This window comes from Chlorocebus sabaeus, chromosome 16 (assembly GCF_047675955.1).
Source record: "Chlorocebus sabaeus isolate Y175 chromosome 16, mChlSab1.0.hap1, whole genome shotgun sequence".
Lineage (NCBI taxonomy): Eukaryota > Metazoa > Chordata > Mammalia > Primates > Cercopithecidae > Chlorocebus > Chlorocebus sabaeus.
This window is the reverse complement of record NC_132919.1, coordinates 66,895,608-66,916,467: the sequence shown is the minus strand read 5'-3', so window position 1 is coordinate 66,916,467 and position 20,860 is coordinate 66,895,608. Positions and strand designations below refer to the sequence as shown.

Here is a 20,860-nt window from a genome sequence, read left to right as displayed (position 1 = left end):
TCACAATTCATTGTAGCCTCAACTCTCAGGCTCATGCAATCCTCCCTCCTCAGCCTCCCAAGTAGCTGGGACTGTAGGCATGAAGCACCAAGCCTGGCTAATTCTTGTAGAGATGAGATACAAATGCCATGTTGCCCAGGTTTGAACCTTGAACTCCTGGGCTCAAGCAATCTCCTGCCCCGGCCTCCCAAAGTGCTGGGATTCTAGGTATAAGCCACTGTGCCTGAGCTCTTGTTTAGAGGTTTGAAACATGACCTCTTGACCTCCTATTTTAGTAAATCTGGTTAAATTTAGCCCTATCCCACCTCCTGCCTTTTTTTTTTTTTTTTTTTTAAAGAGACAGGGTCTCACTCTGTCACCCGCACTGGAGTGCAACAGCACAATCATAGCTCACTATAAGCCTGAACTCCTTGGCTCAAGTGATCCTTTTGCCTCTGCCTCCCAGGTAGCTAGGATTACAAACACATGCCACCATGCCAAGCTAATTTTAAAATCATTTTTTGTAGACAAAGAGTCTAGCTATGTTGCCCAGGCTGGTCTTGAACTCCTAGCCTCAAGCGATCCTCCCGCCTTGACCTCTCAAAGTGCTGGGATTACAGGCATAAGCTATCATGTTCAGTCTTTTTATTAAAAGATATTTGTCATTTCATCCTTTGGACTCGTGGTGTCACGTTGGGCTCTAGTCATTGTCAGTCCTTGCAGAGATGGGGTGAAGATATTCCTTTTGAAAAGTAGTGCTACACACTGGGAAGGCTTCTGAAGGTCTCTAGCCACACAGGTACCATCCCCAATCCTCAAATGGAAAGGCATTCTTTCAGTAGGACGGCTTCCTCACAGGCCAGGCCCATTTAAGGGGCTGCAGGAAGTCATCTAGCACATCCTTCAGCCTGTAGTAAGACTGTCTTTAAGATATATTTAACCTCTCTTTCAAAGGCTCTTTGATATTATATTCTAAAGTATCATAACCATCACTCATATGTATTAATGCAAGCCCTAAATCTATCTTGTTGAGAAGCAGGTATATCCACAGAAACACAGCAAACAGTTCTTAATTTATTTAGACTGTGTTAACTATAACAGCATCTAACATTATTCAGCGCATCAGCTGCTATATGGCAAGCACTGTGCTAAGTGTGTTCCATCAAATATCTATTTAATTTCTTATAACATCCCTTGTAAGTTATTATGTTAACTTATACTACATGCCTAATAATATTTGCCATTATTGCTATTAGGCAAGTAACAACTGGGTGTAGTGGCTCACATCTGTAATGCTACCACTTTGGAAGGCCAAGGTAGAAGAATTGCTTGAAGTCAATTTAAGACCAGCTTGGGCAACATAGCAACACTCCACCTCTACAAAAAATAAATAAATAAATAAATAAAAAATAAAAACAAAAATAAAAAAAATTAGCCAGGTATGGTGGCACATGCCTGTGGTCCCAGCTACTCAGAAGACTGAGGTGGGAGGATTGCTTGAGCCCAGAAGTTCAAGGCTGCAGTGAGCTGTGACTGTGACACTGCACTGTAGCTTGGGTAACAGAGATCCTATCTCTAAAAAGAGAAGAAGACATTAAATACAGTCCAAGTAATGATCATAATACTAAACGGAAGATGTGTTAAGCATCACAAGTGGTTAAGGCACAGAGGTAATAGTATGGAGTTGACCCCTGCAGAGTCCTAGAATGTGCCTCTAGTTTTGCCCAACAAACTCATCAACACATGTCAAGACATAAATCAGAGTTGTTCCCAGAGGTATTCAGGGTTAAAACCCAGAGTCTCTGAGGACAGGAAATCCACTCCCAGGGGTCTTCTACCTTATTAATCCATTGACCTCATCCACAATGTGGCGCAGCTTGTAATATGCATCAGTTGGAGGCAGCTTCAGCTCCAGGATCAGTCGGTCAATCTTGTTGATGCACACAGTGACCGCCAGCCTCTCCTGCACCGCGTGCTTGATCAGCCGCTCTGTGTTCAGCATCACCTGAGAAACACAAGCCTCAGAAGGTGGTAAGAAGAACAAGGAGGGCAGAAAGTTCAAAGCAGAACCCAAGAAGGCACTATTTCAAGCCATGAAACCTGGGGAGAAAAAAAAAGACCTGGGGAAATATTACTGGGTGGAAGCAGAGAGCATCCTGCCTGAAGATAGACACAGGAACTTAAAGAGGGCACCTTGCAGGATTGAGAAATGAATAAACCCACGAACAATGATGTTGGAGCCAGGTTTCTCAGTGCTAGAGAAGGAACTAAGAAGGCTGGGAAGAGCCAGTGGTGCTGAAATGGAACTGGGGATACTAGGATTAATGCATGATTTTTAATATACGTGTGTAGAAATAGTTATAGATATGTACGAGTGTATATAACCCAGCTGTGCTCAGTGAGAGGGCCTAGAAGCAATGTACCCCAGTAGCATTCAAACCTTTGTTTCTAAATACTAGTCCCCACTGGCCAGGCACGGTGGCTCACGCCTATAATCCCTGCACTTTGGGAGGCCAAGGTGGGCAGATCACGAGGTCAGGAGAGCGAGACCATCCTGGCTAACATGGTGAAACCCTGTCTCGACTGAAAATACAAAAAAATTAGCCGGGCATGGTGGCAAGTGCCTACAGTCCCGGCTACTCGGGAGGCTGAGGCAGGAGAATGGTGTACATCCATGAGGCAGAGCTTGCAGTGAGCCGAGATGGCGCCACTGCACTCCAGCCTGGGCGACAGAGACTCCGTCTCAAAAAAAAAACAAAAAACAAAAAACAAAACAAAACAAAAAAACAAAAACTAGTCCCCACTATAAGCTAGGCTAGGTGCAGTCACTCACACCTGTAATCCCAGCATTTTGGGAGGCCAAGGCAGGAGGACTGCTTGAAGCCAGAAGTTCGAGACCATCCCAGGCAACAGAGCAAGATCCCATCTCTTAAAAAAATCTTTAAAAGTAAGCTGAGCATGGTGGCACACACCTGTAGTCCCAGCTATTTGGGAGGCTGAAGTGGGAGAATCACTAGAGCCCAGGAGTCTGAGGCTGCTGTGAGGTATAATTGTACCATTGCACTCCAGTCTGGGCCAGAGAGCAAGATCCCATCTCTTTGAAGGAAAAAAAAAGCCAGAGCTCCTTGAAGAAATGGCTGAGTCCAGGATTGTGACAAGACACGTCTAGAACATCTTTTTGTGCTTGAAGGTAAGGAAGTGCTCAAGAAACAATGAGATGTGAAAAGGATGATGGAATCACCCTAAAGGAGTTCTCAGTAGCCAAATCTGGGATGAGCGCACTAGAGCACTGGAATGCATAAGGACAGTAACAGATTATAATTATAATTCACTGAATAAAATACAAACCCAAACATCCATAGTGATAAGCAAATGGGGGAGAAGCAAAAGCACTTCTTTACAACGTAATTCCAACCAATAGGCCAGGCGCAGTCGCTCACGCCTATAATCCCAGCACTTTGGGAGGCCAAGGCAGGTGGACTGCTTGAGGTCAGGAGTTCAAGACCAGCCTGACTGACATAGTGAAACTCCATTTCTACCAAAAATACAAAAATTAGCTGGGTGTGATGGTGGGCACCTGTAGTCCCAGTTGTCCAGGAGGCTGAGGCAGGGGAATCGCCTGAACCTGGGAGGCAAAGGTTGCAGTGAGCCAAGATTGTGTCACTGCACTCCAGCCTGGGCGAAAGAGCGAGACTCCATCTCAAAAAAACAAAACAAAACAAAACAACAACAACAACAACAACAACAACAAAAGCAATGGCCGGGTGCAGTGGCTCACGCCTGCAATCCCCACACTTTGGGAGGCCTAGGTGGGTGGATCGCCTGAGGTCAGGAGTTCGAGACCAGTCTGGCCAACATGGTGAAACCCTGTCTGTACTAAAAATACAATAATTAGCTGGGCTTGGTGGCATGCACCTGTAATCCCAGCTACTTGGAGGCTGAGACAGGAGAATCGCTTGAACCCAAAAGGCAGAGGTTGCAGTGAACCGAGATCACACCACTTCACTCCAGCCTGGGCGACAGAGCAAGACTCCATCTCAAAAACAAAACAAAACAGAAGGAATAAGAGTTAGAAGACTCACCATTTGCAACTATTGTAGGAATAAGCCAAGAATCATCAATGGATGACAAAACTAGTAAAGTCTGATAAGGAGCGGAATAACCAGATTCTAATAACCAAGCCTAATCATAAGGAAGTATTAGACAAACCCAAATTGAAAGACATTCTACAAAACAAATGCCCTGTACTTTTCAAAAGCGCCAATGTCATAAAAGACCAGGAGAGACTAAAGAACAGCTTCAATTCAGAGACTTGAAAATCATGAAAACTAAATGCTATGCATCACTGTGGATTAGGGGAAATATTCTATAATGGAAATTGTTGGTATGATCAGTAAAACTGAACAAGGTCTGCAGAAAAGATCTGTACAACAGGATTGTATCAATTTTAAATTTTCTGATTTTGGCAACTGTACTGTGGTTATGTAGGTGAATGTCCTTATTCTTAGAAAATACATTCTGAAATATTTTACTTTCAAACGGTTCAAGGGGAAAACATACACACCTGTCTCTGTGTGTGTGTCTGAATGTGTAGAGAATTACGAAGTAAATGAGGGTGGGTCCTTTGAATAATTCTTGCAACTTTTCAGTTTGTTTATTCCAAAATGAAAAGTCAGTTAAAAAAACACACAAAAAAACCAAAAAAACCCAGACAATTCTGGCTCCCTCTGCTGGCTGTCTCACCAATGACAACATGTATGAGGACAGCCAAAGTGTTCCATCTCTCAATTCAGGAATACAGAAGACACCCTGGTCTTTTAACTCCAATCTCTTGGAAAAACGTAACTAATATTAAAAATCCACTTACAAGAACATACTCTCCTCCCTTCCTTTTATTTACATTTGTCATTTTATCTTTGTGCTTTCTGAATAGCAGTGAGTCTTATTTTGAGCTTCACTGAGCAGGAAGCAAGGGCACCCACATTGATTATTTTTTTCTTCTTTTTTTGAGAGAATGTCTCACTCTGTTGCCCAGGCTGGAGTGAAGTGGCACAATCTCGGCTCACTGCAACCTCCAACTCCCAGGCTCAAATGATTCTCCTGCTTCAGCCTAATGAGTAGCTGGGATAACAGGCAAGGGTCACCACACCTGGCTAATTTTTGTATTTTTTGGTAGAGACGGGATTTTGCCATATTGGCCAGGCTGGTCCTGAACTCCTGACCTCAGGTGATCCACCCACCTAAGCCTCCCAAAGTGCTGAGATTACAGGTGCGAGCCACCACACCCGGTGAGAATTAATTTTGAACTTCATTTGCTGCTTTAATTTTAGAGCAAATTTGAGCCTTAATCCCAGAGAGTTTCAAGGTTCTCTGGCTCCCAGCTCACTTAGTGCTCTGGGTATTGCGGGGGGCAAACATAACAGGATGGATGAGATTCTGGGAGCTGAGTCTGACTCACCCCCTCGGCAGCATCAATGAAAAGAACCACTCCATCTGAGATGCGCAAGCCAGCTGTGACCTCATCAGAGAAATTCACATGTCCTGAAAAGCAAATACTAAGTAAGTCATCACTTGGTGTAGGATAAAGCACAATTAACTGGTACGGTGAACTGAGGGGGCACTTCAAAGCCTGTGAACCTCCAAATACCCTCTTCCCCTCCTCACCATAACCCGCTGCAGGATAAAAATATCCCCCATTAGAATCATATCCTTGCATTAAGCTTTTCTATGGGAGGCTCCCTACATAAAAAGAGGGAAGTGCCCAGGAGAGCATGAGTCCACATCACACACCAGCTTAGCCTAATCAGCAGTGAGCAGAGTTCTGTGGGACTCAAGACAATCTGGAGGCAGGAGAAAAGGCAAAGGAGGGCCTGGAGCACAGTATGCTGTTCGAGGAAGGCAGTTCCTGCCGAGGTGCTATGGGGGCAGGGGCTGAGAGGTATCAGGACACTGGGCATCAGATGGCGCCAAGAAGGCAAATCAGCCAAAACCTAAAACCTTTCAGTTTTTAAAAACTCTGCCCCAGTTGGTCCTTTCAATAGGAGGAAGAGTCAGCCAAGGGGTCCTGTTTCCAAGGTCATCTGTATGTTCACCAGTCTCCTTTGAGAGTACTCGAGGCCAGGAACTGGCTCTGACTCACCTTTAGCTCCCCAGCAGATAGCATGGGGCCTGACGGGCTGAAATGAATAAATGAATACGATTCCCTAACATTTTTACATATTCAAAAGAGTAAAGACATGAATAGGAGGCCTGGAGTACGATGCTTGCGAAATTAACAGTCAGAAACAAAGGAGAGAGTCAAAACTGAAAATGGTGTCAATGAAGGTGAGGGAATGTAAAAACAAAGATGTACTGCTCTGTTCTGCTCTGGAAAGTGAGACGACACACGCAAAACCAAGACAAGGTTCCAATAATCAAAAGCCAAAGGATGTCCTACCTGGAGTGTCCATGATATTGAAGAGATAAGATTTTCCTTTGGTGTCTGGCAAGACCACTGTCACAGGAGTGCTTTTGATGCCTACACCTCTCTGAAAGAAACAAAGAGTGGTCAAGACCTCTTCCTACGCAAGAGGGGTTCATTTTGCTTTTGGGGCTCCCCAATTGCTAGTAAATTACACTGATGGCTCTCCTTATAGTGGGTGATTTTTATCTAGGCTTCTAGCCAGCATGACCTTGAAAATAAAATATCTTGGTGTTAGATAGCATTTTTGGGGGGCTTGTTTCAAATATGAAAAGATGAAAATGAATTACTGCAAACAAAACAGTATTAAGCCCTATCAGAGAATCCAGGGTCCTAGAATCTCATCCTCTTTATACATGAGAAACAAAAATAGCTGAGCACCTTGAAAGTAAAAAGAAACAATCTGGGGTATTTTAGTTTTTTTTTTTAAAAAAAGAAATATAAAAAGAAATATAACAGGAATAAACATTTGTTTAAAATTCCAGTCAAACAAATATATAAATGCATTATAAAACAGTAACAGCTAACACTAACTGCCTATCTTTATTAATTCCAAGTGCCTTTAGTTAACCATACTTATTTATACTTAAAACTTCCATTAGGAAAAAGGGACAGAAATAAGAGGGGGGAAAGAGAAGGGGTCAGAGAGTAGAGAGAAAGATCCGGATGGAAAGACAAAAAGAGGAACACAAAGATATAGGAACCCATTTTCAAAGAGAAGCTACTCCTAGAAAGAGGTCATCATATGGATGGAGTCATCCTGTGGATTTTTAAAGGATGACGTCATTTAAAAAAAATCACGTTGAGCTTCTGCGTAACTTAAAGCACAAATGCAGCCATCACCTCTTAGTATTTGCCCTATATTAGGCCAAATTTAATCTAGTCAAGAACAGGAGGGTCCCCCTCCTAACCTACAGCTTGCCTACCCAGTTCTTTTTTAAGTTATAACCCTGGAGTAACTGGAGGAAGAAGGAGATGGGATGTGAGAAGTGGGGAGAAAGGAGTAGAGTACGAACTAAAATGCTATCATAAAGGCTCCTCTACATTCCCTACAAAACTATTACTGGGGGGTCTGGTGTAGGCAACAATCGGATTCCACAAGGCATGCTTACCTCTTGCTCTGTGAAGAGGATGTCAGTATAGCACAGCTGAAAAAAATTAACTGTTGTTACCACCTGAGTTCAGACTCCTCTCCCACAAACGAACCATCAATCGCTTTCCCTCACCACCTCCCAGCTCAAGGGTTTCTTTGAGATTAAAGAGAGACAGAGAGCAGGGTGTCCCCACAGCAATTCCAGACAATGAGACCAGTGCCCTCCCAGCTGGAAATGCTCCTGGGTGCGTGGAGGGATTTTTTTATTTTTATTTTTTTGGAGACAGAGTTTCACTCTTGTTGCCCAGGCTGGAGTACAATGGCACAATCTTGGCTCACTGAAACCTCCTTTGCCTCCCGGGTTCAAGAGATTCTCCTGCCTCAGCCTCCCAAGTAGCTGGGATTGCAGACGTGCGCCACCACGTCCAGCTAATTTTGTATTTTCAGTAGACACAGGGTTTCACCATGTTGGTCAGGCTGGTCTTGAACTCCTGACCTCATGTGATCCACCCAGCTAGGCCACCCAAAGTGCTGGGATTACAGGTGTGAGCCACCACGCCCGGCCGGGTTTTTCTTTTTGGTTGTGGTTTTGTCTTTTTTGAGACAGAGTTTCACTCGGTCGCCCAGGCTAGAGTGCAGTGGCGTAATCTTGGCTGACTGCAACCTCTGCCTTCCAGGTTCAAGCGATTCTCCTGCCTCAGCCCCTCGAGTAGCTGGGACTACAGGTGCACATCACTGTGCCCACCCAGCTACATTTTGCATTTTTAGTAGAGTTGGGGTTTCGCCATGTTAGCCAGGCTCGTCTCAAACTCCTGACGTCAAGTGATCCTCCTGTCCTGGCCTCCCAAAGTGCTGGGATTACAGGCATGAGCTACCGCTCTCTTTGAGTTGGGGGAGGTCACTAAAGACCAGGTATAGCTGAGAGCTAATTTATATCAAATGCACAGAATTCTTAGCATGATAAAGGGAGACACATGTCAGCCTTCATGCTAGAGTGTTAAAACAATCAATCTGGCAGGGATTGAACATTTATTGCGCAGAGACTTGCAGCCACAGTTGGCCTCATTCACAGGCATTTAAATTTACCATGAAAACCAGGTACAATTGTATCATATTTATAGAGCAGGCTATTAATACTATGACAGCAAAGAATAGACTATAAAAGTCAGGACATATCATAACAGAGGAGGGATCCCAAGTGCAAAACGGATCATCCAAAAATACTGCAGCTCAATATTCTCTAGGCTCCTGAGAAAGTTGAAATTATTTTCTTACAGCCTATTAATAGAGATCACAATTATAAAGCTGCACTTTGGAGGCGTCATTATTTATAGAGAACAGGAAGGGTGAAGGAAGGAGGAGACAGACATCTCTATCTGTTCTGAATGGTTCATCCTAAACCCTCAATAGAAGTTCTACTTACATCTTGGTCATAGCGCTTTCTGATTTCCGGGTGAGTCTGCTCAATTAAACAATCTACAAAACATGTCTAAAAGGGAAGAAACAGTTAACACCTGCCAACCACAGAGGAAAATTTACTGTGCCCTTCCCCCAGCTCCCAATACACCACATAATTTAGGGATAAGGAGAGGAAAAAGGAGAGCAAGGAGGGTTATGGGACAGCAAAGAATTAACACTGAAGCCACAGGATTATTTTCAAATAAAAGATGAAATCTTTCTTAGACAGGCATCCCTCAGGAAATGAAAACTTATAAAAATCAGAGTAAGGCTCAATTTCCCATCTTCTGTCCAGATGTAGACACAAGGCTCAGGAACAGGCTCCACCTGCTGCTTGGGAAAAGCCAGAATTTCACAGTATGGCTTCGTAACAGGCATGCAGTACCCCGAGTCAGTAGGTTGAGCCTTGTGACCTCAAACCTCAACCGCTGTGACTCTAAGGGCTAAAACATGATCAGGCACAAAAGAGAAATCCTATTCCAAGTAGCTGAAAGTTCTCTCTTACCTTGCCATGGTGGAGATGTCCACAAAGGGTCACATTTCTGATGAGCTCTGAGTTATCCATCAGATCTGCCAAGAAACTGAAAGGACAAAGGAAAAGAGAAAACAGACATTGGCAAAAGTTTCCAAATGAGGAGTGGAGTTTAAGGTTCAGGTATTTTTGGCCAGGAACAACTTTCAGACCAATTGGAGAGCCCTCAGGCAGATGCGAATGTCTATACTTACATAGCAAGAAACTTATCCAAGAGGTAACACGATCTGTGAATGGACTATCACAGGGATTTAATAGTAAAATAGCAAGACTAAAAAAGGAAGAGGCTGGGCATGGTGGCTCACGCCTGTGATCCCAGCACTTTGGGAGGCTGAGGTGGGCGGATCACCTGAGGTCAGGAGTTCAAGACCAGCCTGGCCAACATGGTGAAACTCCATCTCCACTAAAAATACAAAAAAATTAGGCCGGAAGCAGTGGCTCACGCCTGTAATCCCAACATTTTGGGAGGCCGAGGCCACCACGACCAGCTAATTTTTGCATTTTCAGCAGAGACAGGGTTTCACCATGTTGGTCAGGCTGGTCTCAAACTCCTGACCCCAGGTGATCCACCTGCCCCGACCTCCCAAAGTGCTGCGATTACAAGCATGAGCCACCGCACTCGGCCAGGACTTCCAACATGGTGAAACCCCATCTCTACTAACAGCTGAACGTGGTGGCATGTGCCTGTAATCCCAGCTACTCAGGAGGCTGAGGCAGGAGAATCACTTGAAGCTGGAAGGTGGAAGTTGTAGAGAGCTGAGACCATGCCACTGCACTCTGGCCTGGGCAACAAAGTGAGACTCCGCATCGGAAAAAGAAAAAAAAAAAAAAGAGAGAGAGCACCTAAATGATCCTACACACATATCTACCTGCTTTTGCTCTCCTTTTCAAAATAAAGAGTTGAGGGCAAGGTATGGTGGCTCACGCCTGTAATCTCAGCACTTTGGGAAACTAAGGCAGGAGAATAATTTGAGCCCAGGAGTTTGAGACCAACTTGGGCAACACAGTGAAACCGTACAAAAATTAGCCAGGCGTGGTGGTGTGTTCCTGTAGTCCCAGCTACTCAGGAGGCTGAGGCAGACACATCTATTGAGCCTGGGAGGTCAAGGCTGCAATGAGCTGTGATTGTGCCACTGCACTCCAGCCTGAGCAACAAAACGAGACCTTATCTCAAAACAACAGCAACAAAAACAAAATAAAGAGCTAATATGTTCCTAAAATACTCAGCAGTCTTACTAAGTCCAAACAGGCTCTGGTGGACCCAAGAGTGATAACTGTAATACCCAGATCTGTCTTAAAGGCTGGCTTTCAACATCAAACTAAAGACCTGGAAGAAGAGGAAACAGCTAACATCTGGATGAACACCAAGAGAAAAGTTAAGATTGAGCCCAAATATCCCAGCAGCCACACAAGCTGAAGGAGAATTTGAGAGCTATGTACGGCCACAATTTACTGGCTATTTCAGCCACAAACCACCTCCTATCTCTACAAAAACATGAACCCAGGGCATTCCTGCAGAGAAGCTGAGAAACCTTGTAACTTACTCCATCTCATACACTGTAACAGGTAATGTCTGCTCCATCAGAGTGAATTTCTTGGTTTTCACTGGCTTAATAATGGGTTCTAGAAGAAAAAAAAAAGGTAGTGATGTGTAGGTGGGCATAAAACATAAAAATACAGAGCACTATTCCATTAGACTGACCTTTCGGAATGTATGATGTACGACATCAATTTATTTTACTCTCAAGGTTCACTCATGTTGAGAAAGTTTTGGAAATGCTATTTGGCATGAGACAGTGAAGGACCTTGAATTGTGGAAAGAGGAGTCGGGGCATCATTTTGAGCAAGAGTGGGAGGGAGGGAGAGGGAATGGATGTAGGTTGAGGTCAATGTCAGTTCAAAATCTTTCCTCACATTTATAAGATGCAATTACTTTCCAAAAGATCAATGAAAACTTTTTTTTTGGGGAGACAGGGTTTCACCCTGTTACCCAGGCTGAAGCGTACACATGGCACAATCAAGTGATCCTCCCGCCTCAGTCTCCCGAGATGCTGGGAGGCATCCACCATCGTGCTCGGCTAATTTCTGTACTTTTTTGTAGAGATGGGATTTCACCATGTTGCCCAGGTTGGTCTCAAACTGCTGGGCTCAAGCAATCCTCCCGCTCTGGCTTCCAAAAGTGCTGGGATTACAGGCATGAGCCACCACTTCCAGCCTATGAAAACTATTAAGATGCAGTGGCTCACGCCTGTAATCCCAGCTCTTTGGGAGGACAGGGCAGGCGGATCACTTGAGGTCAGGAGTTCAAGACAAGCCTGGTCAACATGGTGAAACCCCGTTTCTACTAAAAATACAAAAATTAGGCCGGGCGCGGTGGCTCAAGCCTGTAATCCCAGTACTTTGGGAGGCCGAGACGGGCGGATCACGAGGTCAGGAGATCGAGACCATCCTAGCTAATATGGTGAAACCCCGTCTCTACTAAAAAATACAAAAAACTAGCCGGGCGAGGTGGCAGGCGCCTGTAGTCCCAGCTACTCGGGAGGCTGAGGCAGGAGAATGGCGTAAACCCTGGAGTCGGAGCTTGCAGCGAGCAGAGATCCGGCCACTGCACTCCAGCCTGGGTGACAGAGCGAGACTCTGTCTCAAAAAACAAAAACAAACAAACAAAAAAACCCAAAAATTAGCCAGGCGTGGTGGCAGGCGCCTATAATCCCAGCTACCAGGGAGGGTGAGGCAGGAGAATTGCTTGAACCAGGGAGGGGGCGGTTGCAGTGAGCCAAGACTGTGCCACTGCAATCCAGCATGGGCGACAGGGCAAGACTTCGTCTCAAAAAAAGAAAAATAAATGGACAATGCACATTATGAGAACTGGTTAAAAGGGCTGGAGTTATTTGGATGGAAAAACATATCAGGCCACAGGGTAAATAAACTTGATAAGTCTTCATGCACCTAAACTGATAGCATATAAATAAGAAATAACTCTTATTTACCTAGAAACTAGTTAAGAGCTTTACTGAATATTAAAAGAGGATTAACTGAATCTTAAACCAGAAACAGTACTGAAGGTAGTCAAGAAAAACTGATCAATTCATTTACTGAACTTTTAAGGTTTGCTGACAGCTATGAAATGAAGTTTCCAGGTTTCAATTTCACCTCCTCACAGCCCAGCCCCTCCTGATGTACCTGTGAGAGGCTGAGTGTCTTCCTCTTGAACTATGGTCTCCACCTCAGGGCCGTACACCTCCTCGGCTGTCGGGTAGTACTTCTTGTCCTCATGCAGCACCACCTCCATCCCGGGGTGGTCATCGTCATGATCTCCTATGTCATCGTCATCGTCATCATCATCCATCTGAAAGCAAGAGGGAGAAGGAGAATCGAAGAGGCACACGCCTTTCCTGTTTGATGTCTGACCACCTCCATGAGTGACAGCACTGACTGTACATGCTGGCCAGCTTCTTTTTTTTTTTTTTTTTTTTTTTTTGAGACGGAGTCTTGCTCTGTTGCCCGGGCTGGAGTGCAATGGCCGGAACTCAGCTCACTGCAACCTCTGCCTCCCGGCCATTCTCCTGCCTCAGCCTCCTAAGTGACTGGGACTACAGGCGCCCGCCACCTCGCCCGGCTAGTTTTTTTGTATTTTTAGTAGAGACAGGGTTTCACCGTGTTAGCCAGGTTGGTCTCGATCTCCTGACCTCGTGATCCGCCCGTCTCGGCCTCCCAAAGTGCTGGGATTACAGGCTTGAGCCACCGCGCCCGGCCTCTGGCCAGCTTCTTATTCTGAGTTCTAAGCCAGCGGGGCAGGTTCCACTCCTCTGAGACCGTTCATAAAGAGAAGACTCTAAGCCGAGGCCATGGACAGTGCTCCTGGTTCAAACTTGCCCCTTCCTGAATGTGGGCCACTGGTCACAAGTGGGTTGAGACTGGAGAAAACAAATCACAGCACTGCCCTTTAGGGGGAAAAAAGTAACTTTCTCCAAGGGCAGAAACCAGAAGACAGAGGTAAAAACTGGGAATAAGCCCATACCTTTAACATTTTCACTTATATCCACAGAATTGTTTTTGGAAAATAACTTTGTGACAGATAATAACAGGTGCCGGCAAGGATGTGGAGAAACTGAAACCTCACACACTGCTGGTAGGAAAGAGGTGCAGCTGCTTTGGAAAATAGTTTGGCAGTTCCTCAAAATGTTCAACACAGTTACATATGACCCAGCCAGTCCACTCCTAAGTATATACCCAAGACAAATGAAAACTTATGGCCACACAAAAACTTAGAAATCAGTGTTCATAGTGGCATTATTTATAACAGCCAAAAAGTGGGAGCAACCAAATGTCGATGAACTGATGACTGGATAAATGAAATGTGGTCCATCCATACAAAAGATTCGGCAACAAAAACCAACAAAATACCTGTACTTGCTATAGGTATACACATGCTACAACATAGATGAGCCTTGAAAACATGATGTGAGTAAAGAGGCCAGACTGAAAAACCTGCATATTATATGATTCCATTTATATGAAAATATTCAGAATAAGCAAATCTATATAGACAGAAAGCAGATTGCCCAGGGCTGGCAGGGTAGGTGTGGGTGGGAGGGCAATGGTTAAGGGGTATAGAGTTTTTTCTGAGATAATGAAAATGTTCTAAAATTGATTGTGACGACAGTTGCGTGACTCTGAATACCCTAAAAGCCATTAAATTGAACACTTAACAATTAAGTAACTTCAATTCTACCTCCTTACAAATTAATCCATAGTCATATGCAACATTAACGAAGTCATTCTCGCTTCTGCTAAAAAGTTTTCCAAATAATCTAAGGTGGCTACCAGATCACCCTTTATGTCCTAAAACACTTACCGAGCATGTAATATGTGCTAAGCACTGTTCCAGGTGTTAGAACTAAGGCAATGAAGGAAAAAGAGGTACTACTGGAGCAAAAAACCTGCAGAGAGAGAATAACTTCTACAGGTATCTGGGGAAGAGCATTCTAGTCGGCTGATGAAACAGAATGCAAAGGCCCAGAGCCAAGAGCATGTGGCAACTTTGAGGTTTAGCAAGAAAGCCAATATGGCGAGAATGGAGCGAAGGACTGGGGAACAGGAAGCTGTGATCACACGGGAGGCAAATACACAGGATCTTCGAGACCGCTCTAAGAAATTGGACTTTACTTGTACTCTAGAGCAAAAGTAGCGGGGCAGGTGCCATTAGTATCCAGTGGGTAAAGGCCATGGATGCTGCTAAACATTCTATAACACACAGAATCGTCACAGAAAGAAGTATCTGGCCCCAATGTCAACAGTGCTGAGATGAAGAAACTCTGCACCAGGAGTTTGGAGCAGAGAAGTGATATGATCAGATTTCTGTTTTAAAAGAACCACTCCAGCCCCTATGCTGAGAATAAACCAGAAACAAGGAGATTAGTTAGGGAGCTACTGCAGTAATTCAGGAAAGAAAGAACAGTGATGGTGGCTTGGACTAGACAGAGCAGGAACTAGGAAGGTGGTGAGGAGAGGCTGAATTCTGGATACATCACAAAGGTAGAGTCAAAACTGTTTTCTACTGAACAGAAAGGAGGTATGAGAAAAAAGAGAAGCAGCAAGGTTTTTGACCTGAGCACTGGAAAACAGCCTTGCCTTTATTGAGATGAGGAAGAAAGACTGTAAGAGCAGGTTGGGGGAGCAGGGCAGGGAAAGCTCAGTACTTAATGTGTGAGATAACGCCAGGTTTGAGATTCCCTGTCAGACATTAAGTAGAGACACCATGTAGGAAGGTGGACATACAAACGTGACATTCAAGAGGAAAGTCCAGATTGGAGATACAAATCTGAGTCATCATGAATACAAGTTATTTGATAGACTGGATGAGATCCCCAGAGGAGTGAGTGTAGACAGAGAACAGGTCTGAGAAATGGAGCCCTGGGCCTGCTGACATTTGGAGGTCAGGGAGATGATGAGGAAGCAGCAGCAAAGGCTGAGAAGGGATGTCAGTGAGGAGGAAAACCAGGAGTTCTCTGAAAGCCAAAGGAAGAGAGTATTTTAAAGAGGGAATGATCAGCTGGGTCAGATGATGCAGGCAGGTCACGTAGGATGAGGGCTGGGAACTGACCTTGGGATTTAGCAAGGCAGAGGTCACTAGTGACCTTGACAAGAGCAGTCTGTGGAATGGGAGAGGCAAAAGGATGGAAGTGGGTTTGAAGGAAAATGGGAGGAGAGGATCTGGAGACAGCAACTATGAACAACTCATTTGAGATGTGCTGCACTGGAAAGCAGGGAAAATCTGGAGGTAAATGAAGAGGGATATGGGGTCAAGAGAGAGTTTTAGGATGAAATGACATTTTTTCTGTGTATGCTGATGGGGATGATCTGGTAGACAGGGAAAACTGATGGCACAGGATAGAGAGGGCAGAACTGCCAAAGGTCTTGAGAGGTGAGAAGGGATGGGATTAGTTTCTAGTAGACAGAAGCATGAACAAATAATTCATAAGAACGGAAGGGAAGGCATCGTATAGGAGTACAGGTGTAGGCAGGTGGGTAGAGGGACTGCTGGGTGCTTGTTTTCCTTCACACAAATTACAGCATGCCAACCTCTTCCTTAAGAACACAAAACCCTCCAGTGGTAAGACTGGCTACCTCCTACCATCTTACACTCTACTTCTACTAAAGTGGCCTAAGATTACATTAGCTCTTTTGGCAGCCACATATATCTTACTGGTGGTGGCTCCAAAATAGCTATCAAGCCAGTTTTCTACTGCCCCATACTGCTGAATATATTATGAATCTAACTGCAGGATTTTATATAATCATTTCTGACTGCCTGTAATTACCGCTACCGAGTCTACAGTAGCTCAACAAGTCTAAAATAAAACTAAACCAATATTCTTTTATCATTGTTTTTTTAAACTTTTAATTTTTTTAATTTTTTTGAGATGGAGTTTCACTGCAATCTCTACCTCCTGGGTTCAAGAGATTCTCCTGCCTTAGGCTCTGGAGTAGCTGGGGCTACAGGCGCATGCCACCATGCCCAGCTAATTTTTGTTTTTTTGTTTTTTTTTTTTTTGAGACGGAGTCTCGCTCTGTCTCCCAGGCTGGACTGCAGTGGCCGGATCTCAGCTCACTGCAAGCTCCGCCTCCCGGGTTCACGCCATTCTCCTGCCTCAGCCTCCCAAGTAGCTGGGACTACAGGCGCCTGCCACCTCACTCGGCTGGTTTTTTGTATTTTTTAGTAGAGACGGGGTTTCACCATGTTAGCCAGTTGGTCTCGATCTCCTGACCTCGTGATCCGCCCATCTCGGCCTCCCAAAGTGCTGGGATTACAGGCTTGAGCCACTGCGCCCAACCAATTTTTGTATTTTTAATAGAGATGGGGTTTCATCACATTGGCCAGACTGGTCTCAAACTCTTGACCTCAGGTCATCCGCCCACCTCAGCCTCCCAAAGTGCTGGGATTACAGACATGAGCCAATGCACCCATTACCAAAATCTATGCATCTCTGTTATATACCTCAATATAATTTAAAAAAATAAATCTGTCCAGGCGCGGTGGCTCACACCTGTAATCCCAACACTTTGGGAGGCCAAGGCATGTGGATTGCTTGAAGTCAGGAGTTCAAGACCAGCCTGGACAACATAGTGAAACCCCATCTCTACTAAAAATACAAAAAACATTAGCCAGGCATGGTGGCACACACCTGTAATCCCAGCTACTTAGGAGGCGGAGGCATGAGAATCGCTTGGATCCGGGAGGCAGAGGCTGCAGTGAGCCAAGATGGTGCCACTGTGCTCCTGCCTGGGCAACAGGGTGAGGCTGTCTCAAAAAAAAAAAAGAGAGAGAAAAAAGAAAAGAGGGGGCTGGGCATGGTGGCTCATGCCTGTAATCCCAGCACTTTGGGAGGCCAAGGCGGGTGGATTCTTGAGCTCAGGAGTTCGAGACCAGCCTGGGCAACATTTTGTCTCTATGAAAAATAAAAAAAATTAGCTGGGCATGGTGATGCATGCCTGTAGTCCCAGTTATTTGGGAGGCCAAGATGGGAGGATCACTTAAGCCCAGGAGGTAGAGGTTGCAGTGAGCTGAGATTGCGCCACTGCACTCAAGCCTGGCAACAGAGTGAGACCTTGTCTTAAATAAAAATAAGTAAGAGCGAGATGAAAAGACAATATATTTGCTTTACCTCATCAAGATCTTTGGTCTCTCTACCCAATTCGTCGTCATCTTCATCAGAATCAAGCTCTGGTCCAATATAATTCCCAAACTCATCGTATAAGTCGGTGTCCATGATGCTAAAATTCAAGGAAAGGAGTTAGATTCTGGCAAGGTAATCAAGGCCTCCATGTGGTGGCCCCACCTACCTAGTCTTATGGTTGGCCATACCCCTTTCACATGCCTCCTCCCAGTGACATCAATCTACTGAAGGCTCCTCCCAAAGACCAGTACTTTACCCAAGCCTCTGCCCTACTTGTCTCTATTTATGTAGTCTTCCCTCCACCTTTTTTTTTTTTTTTTTTTTTTTTGGTTTCAAGCAGAGTTTAATAGGCAAGAAGGAAAGAAGACAGAAGGAAGAAGCTCCCCCCTACAGAGACGGGGTGGGGCGCTCCAAAGCCAAAAGAGGAGGTCCCCTTCCTCTACTTCTTTAATACCAAATTTAATTTTAAAATAACTCAATGTCAAAAAGTGGCAAGAATAGTACAAACAACTTACTTTTTCCTAAATTATTTGAAAGTGAGCTGTTGACACAGTGGCTTATCACCTCCTAATACTTTAGTGTAAGGGTGTGCAAACTCTGGCCTGTGGCCAAATCTGGCCCCTCCAGCTGTTTCTGCATGGCCCTCTAGCTAAGAATGCTTTTCAACATTTTTAAATTGTCAAAAGAAAAATATTTCACGATACATGAAAATTAATTATAAGGAATTCAAATGTCAGTGTCTACTTAAAACATTTCATTGGGAGGCCTGGCGCGGTGGCTCACGTCTGTAATCCCAGCACTTTGGGAGGGCAGATCACCTGAGGTCAGGAGTTCGAGACCAGCCTGGTCAACATGGCAAAACCCTGTCTCTACTAAAAATACAAAAATTAGCTAGGTATGGTGGCATATGCCTGTAATCCCAGCTACTCAGGAGGCTGATGTAGGAGAATCCCTTGAACCCAGGGGGTAGAGGTTGCAGTGAGCTGAGGTGGCGCCACTGCACTCCAGCCTGGGAGACAAAACGAGACTCTATCTCAAAAAAAAAAAAAAAAAAAAAGTTTCACTGGAAAACAGCCATGCATCTTCATTTACATCATCTACAGTTGCCTTTACACTGTAATAGCAGAGTTGAGTAGCTGTGACTGAAACCATATGGCTCACAAAGCCTAAAATATTATCCAGTTCTTAACAGAAAAAGTTTGCCAACCTCTCCCTCACCTTGTGTGATTCTTACGAACAGAAACATTCTTCTACATAACCACAAGACAACCATCAAAATCAGAAAATTAATATTCACACATTACTACCACCAAATTTACAGATCCCATTCAAGTTTCACAGATTGTTCCAATAATATGTTTCACAGATTGTTCCAGTAATATCTTACACACCCAAGGATCCAATACAGGATCATGTTTGCATTTAGTTGTCATGTCTTTAGTCTCTTTGGATTTACAATCTTCAGTCTTTGGATCTTTCCTTCCAAGGACTGTCGTGACATCCTTAAGGATGTCCCTTGATTTGAGGTTGTCTGATGTTACCTTATGATAATATTCAGGTTATGTGTTTTAGGCAGGAATATCATAGAAGTGATGCTGTGAGAACATGTGAGAACTGTGCTTCTCAAAGCATTTCCTATCAGGTGATACATGATTTCAATTTGCCTCATTGGTGGTAATGTTAACTTTGATCACTTCATTAAGGTGATGTTTGCCAGGCCTCTCCATTGTAAAGTTACTCATTTTCCCTTTGTAAGTAAGTAGTGTTTTGTGGGTTTTTTTCCACTTCAATTATTGAAATTCTATTCAAAGAAACAGTTCAAATGCCACCACCTCCTTCAAGCTTTCCTAGCTCCTCAATTTCTCATTCCCCTATCCTACTAGAGCTTTTTGCACCTTTATCAGTGTTTAATTTTGTCTTAAATAGTAGTTAACTGGCTGGGTGCAGTGGCTCACACCTGTAATTCCAGCACTTTGGGAGGGCAAGGTGGGCAGATCACGAGGTCAGGAGATCGAGACCATCCTGGCTTAACACAGTGAAACCCCGTCTCTACTAAAAATACAAAAAATTAGTCGGGTGTGGTGGCACGCACCTGTAGTCCCAGCTACTCAGAAGGCTGAGGCAGGAGAATCACCTGAATCCAGGAGACAGAGGCTGAAGTGAGCTGAGATTGCACCACTGCACTTCAGCCTGGGCGACAGAGCAAAACTCTGTCTCAAAAAAGAAAAATAAATAAATAAATAAACAAATAGTTAACTGTACTAATTACCATCACCAACTATAGTTTATAAGCAATAAATAACAGACTAGAGCATCAGGGCTCTGAAGTTGGAAGACTTAGATTCAAATCCTAACTTTGCCACTAACAACTATGTAACCTCAGGTAAGTTGCTTCATCTCTCCAAACCTGATTCTTATTCCTCAACTGGAAAATAGAATGAATAATCCTCACTGAATAAATGTTTATGAGGATTACAAAAAAACACCCTGTGTAAAGAATTTACCAGAGCCCCAGGCTCAATAAACAGTTAGCATTATTTTTTGCCATCCTTGATCATGAGAACCCTGTGTTCCATGCACCCGCTTCTTCCCTTCACTTCTTTTATACTAAATTTAATTTTAAAATAATACCAAAAAGTGGCAAGAACAGTACAAATAACTTTCTTTTCCTCAAATATTTGACAGTAAGCTGCTGACACAATGCCTCTTCACCTCCTAATACTTTAGGGCAAGAATTGACAAACTCTGACCTGTGGCCAAATCTGGCCCCTCCACCTGTTTTTGCATGGTCCTCCAGCTAAGAATGCATTTTACTTTTTTGAGACAGAGTCCCACTCTGTTGCCCAGGTTGGAGTGCAGTGGCATGATCTTGACTCACTGCAACCTCCGCGTCACAGGTTCAAGCGATTCTCCTGCCTCAACCTCCCAAGTAGCTGGGATTACAGGCACCCACCACTTCACTTGGCTAATTTTTGTATTTTTAGTAGAGATGGAGTTTCACCACGTTGGCCAGGCTAGTTTCGAACTCCTGACCTCAGGTGATTCGTCCGCCTCGGCCTCCCAAAGTGCTGAGATTACAGCTGTGAGCCACTGCAACCAGCTGCATTTTACATTTTTAAATAGTTGAGAAAAAAGTACCAATGCTAACATAGTCAACA

General features: G+C 44.3%; 1 protein-coding gene across 4 annotated transcripts in view; it reads right to left on the bottom strand.

The window, feature by feature from the left end:
* Positions 1-20,860, bottom strand: part of EFTUD2 (elongation factor Tu GTP binding domain containing 2) — a 45,754-nt gene that overhangs the window by 23,318 nt on the left and 1,576 nt on the right. For 2 of the 4 annotated variants that reach the window (XM_073005223.1, XM_073005222.1), the window contains 10 exons: positions 19,795-19,912; positions 17,691-17,799; positions 12,706-12,871; positions 11,067-11,145; positions 9,496-9,571; positions 8,956-9,021; positions 7,552-7,587; positions 6,416-6,506; positions 5,438-5,520; positions 1,818-1,984 (listed from right to left, as the gene is read on the bottom strand). In XM_073005223.1, the coding sequence (XP_072861324.1) occupies positions 1,818-1,984; positions 5,438-5,520; positions 6,416-6,506; positions 7,552-7,587; positions 8,956-9,021; positions 9,496-9,571; positions 11,067-11,145; positions 12,706-12,871; positions 17,691-17,795 (869 nt within the window). In that variant the 5' untranslated portion in view covers positions 17,796-17,799; positions 19,795-19,912. The remainder of the gene's footprint in view (positions 1-1,817; positions 1,985-5,437; positions 5,521-6,415; positions 6,507-7,551; positions 7,588-8,955; positions 9,022-9,495; positions 9,572-11,066; positions 11,146-12,705; positions 12,872-17,690; positions 17,800-19,794; positions 19,913-20,860) is intronic. The other 2 variants (XM_008012381.3, XM_073005225.1) reach the window with 1 other exon arrangement.